Raw genomic sequence first — 16787 nt, forward strand, 5'->3', positions numbered from 1 at the left:
ATGGCACACCAAAACAAAAAAAATCTTCTGATCGTTATTTAGTAGAAGTCTTTTTGCTGTCACGGTGGCATTGTTTCCAAAAAATAAAAATTAAAGAAAGAGATTTGAAAGACTCCTCTTCACAAGAAAGTAAAACAATCATTCTCTTTGTAATAGGCAAAGCTAGTGTTATTTCACAACAGGAACTATTCACACATTAACACTTTGTTTTTTAAAAAAGATCTAGGAATACAGAGAGAGAGAGAGAAAGTAGTCCAAGAGGAGGAAAAGTCCAAGAAAGCATTCATACAAAAGAGAAAAGATACGGACTTACCGGGGAATTGCTGGAAGGCGAGAGCCATTTTCATCTATGAAGTGGCCCCCTGCATTAAGGACCCAGCAATGATGAAGGGACATCAAAGCATGCCTTGCAGTAGTAGGGTTGTCCTTCCCATTCTGACTGTCAGCATTCTTTAGTGGGGAAAACTCATCTTCCCGTAATACTTCATACACCACAAACTTCCTAGAGCAAAACCATATAAAGACCTCTTTATTATGAAACTGCATACACAGCTTCTAACCCCTTAACATAGCTAAGCCGGCCGGGCGCGGTGGCTCAAGCCTGTAATCCCAGCACTTTGGGAGGCCGAGGCGGGCGGATCACAAGGTCAGGAGATCGAGACCACAGTGAAACCCCGTCTCTACTAAAAATACAAAAAATTAGCCGGGCACGGTGGCGGGCGCCTGTAGTCCCAGCTACTCAGGAGGCTGAGGCAGGAGAATGGCGGGAACCCGGGAGGCGGAGCTTGCAGTGAGCCGAGATCGCGCCACTGCACTCCAGCCTGGGCAACAGCGTGAGACTCCGTCTCAAAAAAAAAAAAAAAAAAAAAAACATAGCTAAGCCTTTGGTCTTCAACAATAGGCTTTCCTATTCCAATTTGAATGATGAATAAAATATTGCTCATCCTTGGACTAAAGAAAGTTGAAATTTTCTTTCTCAATGCGAAATGAGAAATCATTTCCCCCCTCAACTATAGAACAGTTCATCTTAAGTCAGAAAGATTAGGAATCCTAACGTACAAAGATCACATTAGTGCCTGTTCTGGGGGAAAAAAAAAACAGGCAAAAAAGATGATTTAGAAATGGAAAGATTAATTTCATTTTATTTATTTATGGTTTTTTTTTTTTGAGACAGAGTCTCACTCTGTCACCCAGGCTGGACTGCAGTGGTGCAATCTCAGCTCACTGCAACCTCCACCTCCTGGGTTCAAGAGATTCTCTCACCTCAGCCTTCTGAGTAACTGGGACTTCAGGCATGCACCACCACGCCCGGCTAATTTTTGTACTGTTAGTAGAGACGGGGTTTCACCATGTTGGCCAGACTGGTCTCCAACTCCTTGGCCTCAAGTCATCCACCCGCCTCAGCCTCCCAAACTGCTGGAATTCCAGGCATGAGCCACCACGCATTAATTTTATAAGCTTATTTGTCTTCCTCATTTTTGCACTCATCAAATTCTGAGACAAGCATCTCAGCATCAAATGTGATCTTTATAGAAAACTATATAATCTAAAAACATGTTTACTAAAACATTTATTCACAGGGCAGTAAAAAGATATCCTAAATACAAAACGGGTCAATTCTTTATCTTAACCTTTTCAGTTTCTCATCCAAAATAAACGACTTTAACAACTTTACAGGAGACCAAGGCGGGGCACAGTGGCTCAAGCCTGTAATCCCAGCACTTTGCGCAGCCGAGATGGGACAATCACTTGAGGCTGCGAGTTTGAGACCTGCCTGCTCAACATAGGAAGAACCCATCTCATTTAATAAATATATATATATGAGAAAAAAAAAACTTTATAGGAGCCAGAAACTAGATGATTAAAAAAAAAATGTTGTACTCATAGGCAACTCAGATCACACTCCTGGTTTTATTCTAGAGAACCATAATGAATCTAGACTGCATACTCACAATCAAAATGCCATGTGAGATATGTGCTATCAAATGTTTCCTGAAAACAGTTTCATGCCTAAGAGAGTGAAAAGCAGCATTTTAAGACATTTATTTAACCTTACTGGTACTATTCAAAGCATACTTTGCAAACTGGAAGATGTCAAAGACAAATTTTTCCATCTTTATTCCATTGGGTTTGTCTGGCTTAACTAAATGTCCTTGGGTATCCACATAAGGTATCTTCTTCTGAGCCACATGGTGCTGCAACTGAGGTTCATAAACACTAAGAAGTAGGAGGAGAAAAGATATAATCATGTTTCAGATTTCAAATGCCAGAAAATCTTATAACACTCAGGAGCAAATGTGTCAACAACCAATACTAAGATTTTCAAAGTGAAGAGCATTTAAGTTTCAGTTCATATTTAAATAGTAAATGAATAGCTTTCCCCAAATCATCTATTTTTTAAAAAATCAAATAACGGTCTCCACTAAAACTGTGTACATGTGCATTAAAACTGTATTCATTACAAATGCCTTAAAACTGTATATGTGTACATTAAAAAATGCATTAAGTTACTATGGATGAAACAAAAACCCAGCTACAAATGGCATAGAATGGGAAATATTCTGGAACTGGATAAAGTAAGGTGTATTAACTTTTTAAAAAGTAGACAGTCATCTTGAATGTCTAAAAGCTAAGTGAAATTGATAGTGAGAATGTCCTTCATTTAAAACTATGGTAGGATAAAATAGCTCTTATTTTATCCTTTATAGCACTACCCACTGATTTTCATGCAGGTGTCAAGTTCTTTCTTTATTCTTTAACACACTAGTTCCTAAATGCCAGCTTGGGAATCAGCTGAATTAGAACTCTGAGGACAGCTTCCTAAAAATACAGATGCCCCGAACCCACCTCCTGAAATTCTAATTCAGTTGGTGTAGGGTGAATATCTGTATTTTTAAAAAGCTCACAGTTGTGGTAAAGAAAGTTTCATTTCTTATTCTTTGCTTCAACAGAACCTAGCACATAGTTGGGGGTGGGAAGGTGAGAAGGGTGAAATGCTTTGGCCTCCCATTAATGTGCTGGGGAATGGGCTCCGATGATTCCCACCTTACAATACATCTTACTAAAAACAATCACAACATGAGATACATGTCCATTTGATAAGTGATCCTCGGGAAAGATGAATTCTGTGGGATATGGATTTGGGGTATCTGCGTCCCTCTCAAGTGTCTTAGTTTCTGATTAACAATAAATATAATTTTAAAAGGCTCCATCTTGCCCATACTTGACAACATCTCTCAGAAATGGTACAGTGAAGAAATGGTTGGCAATGTTCCCCGCATTGAACAGCAGTCGTCCATCTGAGCTTCGTTTTTGAGCTGTTGCCAGGGAAATCTCACTATATTCTACCACCTGGTAAACTCCATCCACTCGGCAAACCACTCCAACTGGTTCTGTAGGGTTCGTTTTTTCCACCACCTGTCCACCAAAGAAAGACAACAGTAGAGAAAGAAATGGAATTAAATGTTTCTTTGGAGATTTGCCATTGTCAAAGATGACATTTACAACTTTGCTTACACGAAAAGGTATAAAGCCAAGAAGAATCTTTAACTTTAGACAATCAACTATCCATCTTTATATACCCTGACAGGCACTTTCCAACCGGAAATGAGGTACATTATTTCCTTCCTACTTATCACCTAACTAAACCATGGGCTAGAAATTCCATCATATATATATATATCTAGCACAGAGTAAATCACATTGGACTGGGAATAACTAAATCAGGAGTCAACATTCCCCATGTATCTTGTACTTTTTGTTTAATTTATCCTTAACCACACTCAATTACTTTGATAATATAACAAAATGAAATTTCTCTGGGATTCACAAGACAAAAGACCTAAGTTAGGCATTTTGTCTCTCATTTTCTATTGCCCAATATTTCATCTGAAAATAGCATTTCTTTAATTTTCATTAGTGAATATGGCATTTTTCTTGTTTTTCAGGGACCTGAGTAGCAGGTAAAGGGGTTTAGAGCAGGCAGGTCACTAGCCTCCCACTCCAACTTTAATCAGAAAACCCAACCATATTTATCTGTTTTGTATACTCAATTTTGTTTGAAATAAGTGATTCTACATTTCAAAAAATTAATTTTGAAAACCAGTGATGTGACAATTTATCAAAGGCTCTGGGCTGATGGGGAGCTGAGAAAAGAGGGCATACTAAAATCAGAGGGAAATGTAAGAATATGTAATTTTTAAAAACCTCACAGGTGATTTTAGTGTGCCACCACACTAATCCCACACATCACTGACTTAAGTGTTTACAAGAAAATTATAAAAGAACTATATACAATGAGCAATATAAAATCAAGGTTCAGATGAGATAAATATTCAACCAAAGAATCAAACAATAAAAAATATTTGTCAACCTACGCAACAAGGTGAAACCCTGGTCTCTATTTAAAAAATAAAACAATTAGCCAGGCATGGTGGCATGCTGGAGTCTCAGCTACTAGGGAGGCTGTGGCAAGAGAATCACCTGAGTCTGGGGAGGTTGAGGCTACAGTGAAACGTGATTGCACCACTGCACTCCACTCCAGCCTGTGCAACAGAGTAAGACCCTGTCTCAAAAATACATATTTATTTGAAGGTATTGTTTTATTTGTCCTGTCCAATTATCAATTCAGCATGCTTCAAAATATGTTTAAAACAATTTGACAAGTCTATCCTAAGTGGACATGAAATTATATTAATAAAGTTAAAACTTTTCTTCAACAACTGATTTCTTAAAATAAATACAGTCAGTAGCAGTCTCGTCCAGAAAACTAAAGGCACTATTGAGAACTTCGTTTACACAGCAATTAGAGATATAGGCACTGAGTCTAGCTGGGTGAGGCAGAGCTGCTGGATAAGTAAGCCTGCTGTGTGGTTCACTGTTTGCCACCCTGTAAGGAACACAGTTCTTAATGAAAAGAAACTTTCTACCAAGGAATTAGATTAAACTGAAGGGGAACATTATTCAGCAAATCATTTAAATCAATCAGGGGCCTATTTATAATTCTTATCTACCAACCCATCACCACCTCTTACTTCATGTACTTTACCTACAGTCGGTACCTTACTAGGCAGGGAATTTGGGATAGATTCCCCTTATTCTCATTTTTTTTTTTTTTTTAACACACACACAGGTTTATTTTCCAATCACCGCTATATACGCCTACTCCCAACCAGCCATAAAAATAAAAATGTGCATATTCACATTTTACATTTCCCAAAGGTTTACTTCTATGGCAACTATGAACCTCCAAATATTATAAAAGTCTACATTATAGAAGAAAGCATTTGTAAACTGCATGAAGTGGGAATCAATTTATATTATACAGAAAAGATATAAAGCTTAGACCGGGTGGTGGTAGCTCACGCCTGTAATCTCAGCACTTTGGGAGGCTGAGGTGGGTAGATCACCTGAGGTCAGGAGTTCAAGACCAGCCTGGCCAACATTGTGAAACCCCATCTCTACTGAAAATTTAAAACAAAATTAGCCAGGCATAGTGGCAGGCACTGTAATCCCAGCAATTTGGGAGGCTGAGGCAGAAGAATCACTTGAACCTGGGAGGCGGAGATTGCAGTGAGCCAAGATTGTGCCATTGTACTCCAGCTTGGACGAAATGAGAAAGACTCCATCTCAAAAAAAAAAAACCACACAAAGAAAAGATATACAGTATAAACTTAAAAGGTTTACTCATTATTTCATAAGTTTAATCCAGAAAAACTGAGTCCAGGGCCGGGCGCAGTGGCTCACACCTATAATCCCAGCACTCCAGGAGGCCAAGGCAGGTGGATCACTTGAGATCAGGAGTTAAAAGACCAGACTGGCCAACATGGTAAATTAGCCAGGTGTGGTGGCACATGCCTGTAATCCCAGCTACTTGGGAGACTGAGCAGGAAGATCACTTGAACCCGGTAGGCAGAGGTTGCAGTGAGCTGAAAGAAAAGCTGAGTACAAAATAACACTTTAACCTCAGAGTTACTATAATTGCTTTACAAAATGATCTTCAATAAATAATGGTTCCTGCCTTTTTAACTTTGCACTTCTGCAAATTACCTCACTCTTTCAGTCTTTTCTCATGTTCCTCACTCCATAAAAAATACTTAATGCACCAAGACAGGGGCCTATTAAAGTACTGCAGGCCAGGCACAATGACTCACACCTGTAATCCCAGCAATTTGGAAGGCTCAGGCAGGCATATTGCTTGAGCCCAGGATTTCAAGACCAACCTGGGCAACATAGCAAAACCCCATCTCTACAAAAAAGACAAAAATTAGCCAGGCATGGTGCCGGGTGCCTGTAGTCCCAGCTACTCAGGAGGCTGAGGTGAGAGGATCACCTGAACCCAGGAGGTCGAGGCTGCACTGAAGCCATGATAATGCCACCGCACACCAGCTTGGGTGGCAGAGTGAGACCCTGTCTCAAAATAAATAAATACAATAAAAATAAAGTACTGCAAATAATTCTACTACCACAGTATGAATCATCCCCTAACTTACATGTTTTAAAACACATATTTTAATGCTTTGATTTTCTTATTTTAAAAGGGCAGGGGAGCAATTACATAAAAGGCTTCTAACATTTCTAAAAGATTTTAATATATGTCAGTCTAGTTATATTTTGGTTCCATCTGAATATTTACTTATTCATTCACTAAGTGACTACTACATTACATGCCAGACACAGGACTAAACAGTGAGTGTCTTTGCAAGACTCAGTCTGGATTTACCCTACAGAGTCCACAGGTAATGGAGAGGAGTGACAACACTTGCATCTTTGCGTGATTAGTGTACTCACAAAAGTCAGCACACCAGTTTAAAGATTTTTGAGCTGTCAGCAAAAACTTAACTAATCTAAAGAGTATGGTTCTATAATGTAATATAATATAAGACTAGAAAGTTGGGAAACACGAACTAATCCTGGCTCTGCTAATGTGATAAAGAACCTTGAGCCTGGGTCTTATAAAGTACTAGAACTCTGGCTGGGTGTGTTGGCTCACGCCTGTAATCCCAGCAAAAGGCCAAAGTGGGCAGATCACCTGAGGTCAGAAGTTCAAGGCCAGCCTGGGCAACATACAGAAACCCTGTCTCTACTAAAAATACAAAAGACCCAAAAAAATTAACCAGGCATGGTGGTGCATGCCCGTGGTACCAGCTACTCCAGAGGCTGAGGCAGGAGAATTGCTTGAGCCTGGAGACAGAAGTTGCAGTGAGCCAAGATCACATCACTGCACTCCAGCCTAGGCAACACAGCCAGACCCTATCAAATAAATAAATAAACAAACAAAGTACTAGAACTCAGGATTCTCATTTCTGAGATCAAAGGGGTTGACCAGATGATCTCTGGGGTCCCTTCCAGGTTGAACACTCTCTGACTGCATAAAGTTTAAATTGGTTCTGAAGCTCGTAACAGTAAAATTTTAAGTTTCTATTTTAGAAAAAAAGAGTGACACCAGCCGGGCACAGTGGTTCACGCCTGTAATCCCAGCACTTTGGGAGGCCGAGGCGGGTGGATCATGAGGTCAGGCATTCGAGACCAGCCTGGCCAACATAGTGAAACCCTGTCTCTACTGAAAATACAAAAAAATTAGTTGGGTCTGGTGATGAGTGCCTATAATCCCAGCTACTCAGGAGGCTGAGGCAGGAGAATTGCTTGAACCTGGGAGGCAGAGGTTGCAGTGAGCTGAGATCATGCCACTGCACTCCAGCCCAGGCGACACTGCAAGACTCCGTCTCAAAAAAAAAAAAAAAAAGAGTGACACCAAGTGGAAGGCGTGTGCCTATAATCCCAGCTACTGGGGAGGGTGAGGCAGGAGAATCACTTGAACCCAGGAGGTAGAGGTTGCAGTGAGCCGAGATCCTGCCACTGCACTCCAGCCTGGATGACACAGTGAGTCTGTGGCTCGGAAAAAAAAAAAAAAAATACAGTTCAGATACTCACAGGGTATACAGAAGTCTTAAATAAATGAACTAAACCAACTCTTATTTTCAGAGTCCAGAGGAGGCTTATTAGGTCCATCAGCTTAATCTTTCAAAACTTGTATCAGTAAATTTAAGATTTCAGCTTCAGATGTGACTTTGCATAAAATTTCTAGATTAACTTTGAGAGAAATCACTTCTTTGGCAGATCTTCTTTTTAAATACAGATATTTCAAAATAATTTGAAATCTAATTTGTTTTTGTCAGAAGTCTATATAGTTACTGCTTTTGGTAGAAAGGTCTTCCCTTTGCATCACAATTGTAAAATTATTCTAATTTTCTTCTAATACCTTTATGGCTTCATTTTAAAATACTTAACTGTAATTCACCTAAAATTAATATTTGTATGAACTTTGACAGAGAGATCTTACTTTATTGTTAGCCAGTTATTTCATTAATTTCCTCCACTGGGCCGGGCGCGGTGGCTCAACCCTGTAATCCCAGCACTTTGGGAGGCCGAGACGGGTGGATCACGAGGTCAGGAGATCGAGACCATCCTGGCTAACATGGTGAAACCCCGTCTCTACTAAAAAAATAAAAATACAAAAAAACTAGCCGGGCGATGTGGCGGACGCCTGTAGTCCCAGCTACTCGGGAGGCTGAGGCAGGAGAATGGCGTGAACCCGGGAGGCGAAGCTTGCAGTGAGCTGAGATCCGGCCACTGCACTCCAGCCTGGGCGACAGAGTGAGACTCTGTCTCAAAAAAAAAAAAAAAAAAAAAAAAAAAAAATTTCCTCCACTGATTTGAAATGCCATATTTTATAAAATGTGTTCTTCTTATACATACACAGATGTGTTTCTGACTGACCTACATTATTTTCATTAATCTGTCATTCTATTCTGGTTCTAGTACCACACTCTTTTAATTTACAATTCCTTTTAATGCTTGATATATTGTCTTTGGCCCCCTTTCCACGCTTATCTTCATCCTTTTTCAACATTTTCCTGGCCACCTTTACATGTTTATTCTAAACTTTGCAATCATTCTGTCAAGTGTCCCCAAAATAGTCTCACTGTGATTTTGACTGGGATTGTATTATACTGTTTTTGATGAGAATGGATACCTTTACAGACTTCTAGTAATGTTTATATCAATATTTTTAAGTCTTCCAAAGTGTTTTTAAAGGTTTGCATGTTTGCTGTCTATTTCTAGCTATAATACATATTTTTTTGCTACCATAAAGACATATCATCTATACAACTAAAAACATGTTGAAAAGTACAATGCCAAGAACAGAATCATTACATATCATTACAAACCTCCCTCCAACTTATTATCAGTCTGTGTGTGGTCATTCAAGCAAGTATTCGTCTCTTTAATTGTCCTTATGCCCAACTCACCTATTTCCAAATTATTTGAAAGAACATCATCAGATACCTTGTCACCTGACATAGGAAGTCTAAATCTGTTATTTCTACCACATTTTCCTTTCCTACTCCAATAACTTTGTCACAGGAAAAAAGTTGGGTTAATCTGATTGAACACAATTTGGTATTAATGAATCCAACCCAGGTCTAGTGATGACCACTTTCCCAAGTACTTACAAATCCTCCTCACATACTTTAAACTCTTACCTGTGATTGATAAGTATACAACATTACTTCTAGAATCAAGTCTTGCCAATTTAAGGAAAAAAGTAGGTGTGGGACCGTTTAGTTACCTTAGAGAGATAAATGGTTCTAAAATATTCAAATCACCCTAATAAACTTGGTTTGAATTCTGGAATGCATATATGACAGAGAAAGACCATCAAAAGCCTCACCATAGTTGAGAAAGGCATTACCTTTGCTCCACAGTCTGCTCCTTTCTGAATGCAAAATCCAATGAACCGTGGGTCTGCCACTTTTACTAATATGTTGTCAACACAATAGACATGAATGCTCCAAATGCCCCTTTGCTCCATATCCTCCACAATATTCTGGGCTGCAAGTGCCCGATAAAGACCACCATTCCCATCTGGAAAACAAAATAGCTCATTAGTAGCACATCAAAATCCATTATAAAGGCAACACAAAGATTGTTTCCAAACTAGGGTCAAGATCCCTAAAAACCAAAATTCACTTTACAAAGGCAAGAAAAATGAATATCCATAAGGAAGGAATCAGGTGTCAAAAAAATTAAACTATAGGATTTTGAAGGTTACTTAGCATTAAGTATCCAGAGAACAACACTATCAATGTAAGATCAGGCAACCCCAAAAACCATATCTTTCTTTTTAACTCAGCCCCTTTTAGTAATATATTGTATGATATAAAATCCTTTATCAGGCAATGATTATTTCATATCAAGCTTTATTAACATTTGTATGATATAAGTTAGCTCTGTATTTATAACTCTGACGCTAACAATTTCACCCATGTCAAAAATAAAAATATGTAAGTATTTTATATCAAATCATGTGTTAAAAAAATAGACTGATAAGAAGGCCTAAGGTGATTTAAACTAGATATAAACAAAGCCTCTTCTTTCTCCATCTATTTATAATGCTGCTTTAATGTACTTTGTCCAATAACAACCTTAGCCATAGCTTAAGTGATGAAAAATTAGACAATTTCACAAAATACAGCTAAGAATAGTAACTCTTGCATTAACCAAAAGAATTAAGATGAAATAAAAGCCTACATCTAGAGAGCACCACTGTTAATACCATTAATTTCTTTTCAGCCTTTCCTCCAAGTACAGATTCACATAAATATAAATCTGTCAGTAGGTCTATTTTTATAGATTGACGTTGTACTCAAGGTCACTGAATGTGGCTACACAGGCAACACACTGTCCCATTCTAGTGGGTCCCATTAACAAACCACGATGTGTATGCACTATCTGGAACTGTGCAAAGCAGTGGCCCTAATCATAGACTGTATGCAGTTTTTCATTTTGCATTCTCTTACTTAACCTACTGAAATAATGTTTTTCATTTAATGCCACCAATTATTTTAATACTATTTAAGAATTAATGCTATTTATAAACTTAATTTAGCCTCTCATTTATTAAATAGCATATGGTTTCAAGTTTTTACTATAATAAATAATGTAGCCATGAACATTGCAGTATATAGAAAATATTTGCTATATGGCTAGGCACGGTGGCTCACACCTGTAATCCCAGCACTTTGGGAGGCCAAGGCAGGTAGATTACTTGAGGTCAGGATACCAGCCTAGCCAACATGGCGAAACTCCAACTCTACAAAAAAGTACAAAAAATTAGCCGGGCATGGTGGCACGTGCCTGTAATCCCAGCTACTCAGGAGGCTGAGGCAGGAGAATGACTTGAACCCAGTAGGCAGAGACTGCAGTGAGCCGAGATTGCGCCACTGCACTCCAGCCTGGGCAACAGAGTGAGACTCTGTCTCAAAAATTTAAAAAATAAAAAATAAAATAAAATACTTGTTATAGAGAATGAATACCCTGAATGTTCCTCAAATTGCTCCATTACAGAGCAGACATCAAAACAAGTATAAAAAAAGTATCCATTCCACCAACGGGCATTTTCATCTTTTTAAATTATTTCCAAGCTGCAAAAAACACACACATATTAATGTTTAAATACCCAAATCACCATGTTAAAAAGCAAATCAACATTTGATGATTTAGGTTGTTACCCTTTCTAGTCACCATTAAATAAGGATGATTACAAACCTGGAGCCATAGAAACTTTGTTCTTCTCTTCCAAAATAATTTTCCCATCAAAACTCATGGCGGGGAGCATTCCTTGCTGAAAAAAGATTACATTCTCTTTTTTTAAACCAAAGTACTTGTGCTTGGTGAAGAACTCCTTTGTAGATTCCATTGTTCTGCCACTGGTCATTATATACCTTACAAGAGAAAATTAGATCTTCTAAGCAATCGTGCTAGGTGGACTAGGGCAAAATAAAGTTTTGTCTATTTCCTAAGCTAAAGATACCTTTGAAAGTACTTGCTTGGCCGGGCACGGTGGCTCAAGCCTGTAATCCCAGCACTTTGGGAGGCCGAGATGGGCGGATCACGAGGTCAGGAGATCGAGACCAGCCTGGCTAACACGGTGAAACCGCGTCTCTACTAAAAAAATACAAAAAACTAGCCGGGCAAGGTGGCAGGCGCCTGTAGTCCCAGCTACTCGGGAGGCTGAGGCAGGAGAATGTTGTAAACCCGGGAGCCGGAGCTTGCAGTGAGCTGAGATCCGGCCACTGCACTCCAGCCTGGGCGACAGAGTGAGACTCTGTCTCAAAAAAAAAAAAAGAAAGTACTTGCTTATTATTTTGACTTCCTTCATATTTTTCTTGGGTAAGACACATTCATTAGCTGTTTCCCAAGGGAAATTTCTTTCAGTAATTTCATCAACTCTTAGGTATGAAATAAATCTACTTAACAATATTAAACATACTAAACATAACTCCTTCCAGAGAACCTATAAAATGGCTTACGGAAACATTTTGGAACTCTGTGAAAGTGTATTTTAAATTTGAAAAGCCTATTCTGAATAAATAGGAAGAAAAGGGTAACTGTAATACAGTTTAATGATCTCTTGGGGTTCCTTTTATTGAAATTTGAAATGCAATCTGGGCTCTGCTAACCCTCCATTTAAAAATCATAAAAGTATAATTATACTTTCTGTTGTCACAAAAAGTCAACCCATGCTAGTGCGGATAAGAAGAAGAAAATAATATCTAAAACTATAATTAGTGACTGCGGTAGCTTTTGCCCTTACTAGAATGTAAACTACAAATAAGAAGGGATTTTTGCCTATTTTGGTTACTGATTTATCCTCAACACCTAGAAACAGACACTCAATTAATATTTGTTAAAAGAATAAACAAAATGGTATAATTTCATACCACAGGAGATACCCGTCTGTTTAACAAATTATCCTGGATATTTTGAACTTTAGGTACAAAAGGTTTGGATATATTTAGAAGACGACAAAAGAAGTGGCTAAACTTCTCTGCATAAGAACAGAAATTCTGAGTTGTGAGGAGATGGAAGAAAGAGAAGAAAATTCGACATGATAGTAGGAGGCCAGGGCTGTAAGTAGAATGCTGGCCACTTAGAACACAGATGTTCCTCCAAATTCCCCACAGGAATCAAGATGAACCAAACAGTTCACAGCAGGCCAGTACTTGTGGTAAGAAGAGCTAGAAAAGCAAGGAAAATTACAAAAAGCAGATTTTTAAAGGCATCAGAGAGCTTCAGAGGCAAAATAGATTGGAACTGTAAGTCCAGAGACAGAATCTTTCAAAAGGAACTGAGGCCTTGTCCTGAGGGCATCTGCTGATTTGGGGTACAGGCTAGTGGTGAATATGGCTTAGACCAAAGGCTGCTGGGGGACAGAAACTAGTGGAGCTTTTGTTGATCACATGGGATTGAAATAACAAGATAGGGACTTGGGGGGCTTCAAACACACAGCTGATTTTCCCCTCAAAACACGGTAACTTCCAAAACTGCTCGGGGAAAGAGATTAAAGAGCTGAACCAAAAACTTGTAAAAAGCAGAGCAGGATCTTCTGTAATCTCTTGGTACTTAGGAAACTAACACTGGCTGGACACAGTGGCTCACACCTGTAATCCCAGCATTTTGGGAGGTCAAAGCAGGCAGATCGCTTGAGCTCAGGAATTTGAGACCAGCCTAGGTAACAAGTGAAACCCTGTCTCTACAAAAAATACAAAAAAAAAACAGCCGGGCACAGTGGCTCATGCCTATAATCTCAGCACTTTGGGAGGCTGAGGCGGGCAGATCATGAGGTCAGGAGTTCAAGACCAGCCTGACCAACGAGGTGAAACTCCATCTCTGCTAAAAATACAGAAATTAGCCAGGTGTGGTGGCAGGCGCCTGTAATGCCAGCTACTCGGGAGGCTGAGGCAGGAGAACCGCTTGAACCCGGGAGGCAGAGGACGCAGTCAGCCAAACCTCGTGTGTATGTGGAAGAGGCACGGGTGGATGTGGGAGAGCTAAATAACTTGGTACTTGAAAATAAGAGTTTCTAGATGCAGAGAGCTCACTGAGTACTTTAAGGTACTCAGTTAGGAATGTAAAAGTTGGTCGTGAGTACGTATTGCTTATTAAGTCAATAGTGGTCATCTACCAAGCAATAATATATATTACTTTTAACATATATAGTAAATTACACCTCCCAAGAAAATCTTCAGTAACAAGAAATATGTCTGCAAGTGAATAAAGTGTATATATGCATTTTGAATATTATAAAACAATATATGTTCAGACACACTCCAATAATGAGATGTATCTTACCATGGAATAATGCATTTGTTGCCATAATATTTTTCAGCAACCTGTTGTAGCTTCAGGATACGCTCTGCTTGAATCTGAAAAAGTGTCTTACAGGATGGCAAACCAACATCATACATCCCCTTAGGATATGCAACGCCGAGTCTTGTCCCCTGCCCACCAGCTAGAAGAAGAACTGCTACTTTATTCTGAGAAATCTGGAAAAGTCCTAGAAAAGAAAACACTTGTATCACAAAACCTCTACAATTCAACACTTTAGTATTAAATATACATAGGTAGCAGCAAAGACTCATCAAAAGGGAAGTAAGGCTATACAGCTGCCTTGTCCTGAGGTCATTTGCTGATTTAGGGTACAGGTGGAGAATCTGGCTTGGACCAAAGGCTGCTTGCTGTTTTATTGATCACATGGGACTGAAATAACAAGATAGGGGCTTATCGACGTAAGGCACAGAGAACACAGAATCTACATAGAATCGTGGATGACTACCTTGCTAATAAAAACTTTTCTATTATTAAAACAATTAAATTTACATAACCCAACAGAACACCAAACGATGAACGATGTATTTTAATGAACTAAATATTTTTGCTGATAATGTCAGGAGGTAAGAAGCAAGAGATATTATAAAGGTTTCGCAAAAATTTGATGACTGATTGATGTGGCAAGTCAAGAAAAGATAAAATAAAGAAAATAGCAAAGTTTCAGGATGAATGATGACACTATCAAATTACCTCCAGCCTATAATAAATAATCAATGAGCATGCAAATATAACAGGTAAGCTATATAAAGAAAATAAATCTTCAGTTAGGAAAGCAGTAAAGTATAATGGGTGAGAACTCAGGCTCTGAAGTTAGGATTTCTAGTTTGAAACCCAACTCAACAGAATGAGCCTGGGGTATCACCTGCAATGGGCATCAGAAGTCTTTGTAGGGTGATGGAAATACGCTTATGTTGATTGGGATGGTAGTTACATGGGTATATATTTGTTAAAACATAAAATTGGCTGGGCACAGTGGCTCACCCCAGCACTTTGGGAGGCCGCGGCAGGTGGATCACCTGCGGTCAGGAGTTCGAGAGAAGCCTGGCCAACATGGTGAAACCTGTCTCTAATAAAAATACAAAAATTAGCCGGGCATGGTGGTACACACCTGTAGGCTGAAACAGGAGAACTGCTTGAACCCAGAAGGCGGAGGTTGCACTGAGCCGAGATCACGCCACTCCTCTCCAGCCTGGGTGACAGAGTGAGACTCAAAAAAAACACAAAAACATAAAACTACGGGACAGGCAGATCATGTGAAGCCAGGAGTTCAAGACCAGACCAGGCTGGCCAACATGGCGAAGCCCCATCTCTACTAAAAATACAAAAATTAGCCAGGCATGGTGGTGCATGCCTATAATCCCAGCTACTCAGGAGGCTGAGGCATGAGAATTGCTTGAACCTAGGAGACGGAGGTTGCAGTGAACCAAGACTGCACCACTGCACTCCAGCCTGGGTGACCGTAAGACTCTGTCTCAAAAACAAAACAAAACCAAAAGGTAAAACTAGTGCTTTTTATTACATGTAAATATATATTAATTTATTAAAATGCCTTTTGTAGGCCGGGTACAGTGGTTCACGCCTGTAATCCCAGCACTTTGGGAACCCAAGGCGGGAGGATTACCTGAGGTCAGGAGTTAGAGACCAGTCTAACCAACATGGCGAAACCCCATCTCTACTAAAAATACAAAAATTAGCTAGGCACAGGGGCAGGCACCTGTAATCCCACCTACTCAGGAGGCTGAGGCAGGAAAATCACTTGAATCCGGGAGGCCGAAGTTGCAGTGAGCCGAGATCGTGCCACTGCACTCCAGCCTGGGCAACAAAGTGGGACTCTGTCTCAAAAATAAATAAATAAATAAAATGTCTTTTAAAAAAATGGGCCATCTATACCAGCTCAGAAGAATATAAGACTCAGACTATCTTCACTACTGATTTATTTCTTTAGTCTGGAAGCCTGTCAATTTTTGCCAGTAGAATATTCAGCAATAAGTAGTCATCAAGCATAATGTTTGAATAAAAATGTTATTCTTCAAACCAAAATAAATTCAAGATGATTTGAGATCCAAATGCAAACAAATGTAACCATAAAAACTACAAAGGAGCTCTCAGTCTGAATTAAAAAAAAAAAAAAAATCTTGCCATAATCCATTCCTAAGACTGATCTCATCATTCAAAAGTGGACAGTCTCAGTACCACAAGGCACAGTAGTTGGTGAGAAGAGGCTATGTGGAAACTGGGTTTCTGGCAAGCTAGAAAAACTATAAAATTAAAGCCATGGTAAACAGTTTTGTTCTTGTTTTCTGAGTTTCATACTTTCATTAGAATTCTTAGAAATTTTGTGAACAAACCTGGCCACTGCCCACAGTTGTATGCGAAGTCAGAGGACGCAGTCAGTGACGGCAACTATCAATTATTATTTTAAAATCCTTAGGTAATGTGGGTTTATTTCATTTACCAACTTTGTGCTTTGTTTTTGACATACTGGGTTTTCTTAAAGCTAATACATTAGTAGGTCAACAACATAAAGAAAACTAAACCCGGCCGGGTGCAGT

At 39.2% G+C, this 16787-nt stretch overlaps 1 protein-coding gene across 10 annotated transcripts in view; it reads right to left on the minus strand.

Annotated features, from left to right (window-relative positions):
- The window catches only part of UAP1 (UDP-N-acetylglucosamine pyrophosphorylase 1), a 39480-nt gene that overhangs the window by 8711 nt on the left and 13982 nt on the right, over positions 1-16787 (minus strand). For all 10 annotated transcript variants that reach the window (XM_065543073.1, XM_074038834.1, XM_065543072.1 and 7 more), the window contains 6 exons: positions 14197-14401; positions 11611-11786; positions 9755-9927; positions 3224-3417; positions 2077-2217; positions 314-502 (listed from right to left, as the gene is read on the minus strand). In XM_065543073.1, coding sequence (XP_065399145.1) covers positions 314-502; positions 2077-2217; positions 3224-3417; positions 9755-9927; positions 11611-11786; positions 14197-14401 — 1078 coding nt within the window. The remainder of the gene's footprint in view (positions 1-313; positions 503-2076; positions 2218-3223; positions 3418-9754; positions 9928-11610; positions 11787-14196; positions 14402-16787) is intronic.

Source organism: Macaca fascicularis, chromosome 1, assembly GCF_037993035.2.
Source record: "Macaca fascicularis isolate 582-1 chromosome 1, T2T-MFA8v1.1".
In the NCBI taxonomy this organism is placed as follows: domain Eukaryota; kingdom Metazoa; phylum Chordata; class Mammalia; order Primates; family Cercopithecidae; genus Macaca; species Macaca fascicularis.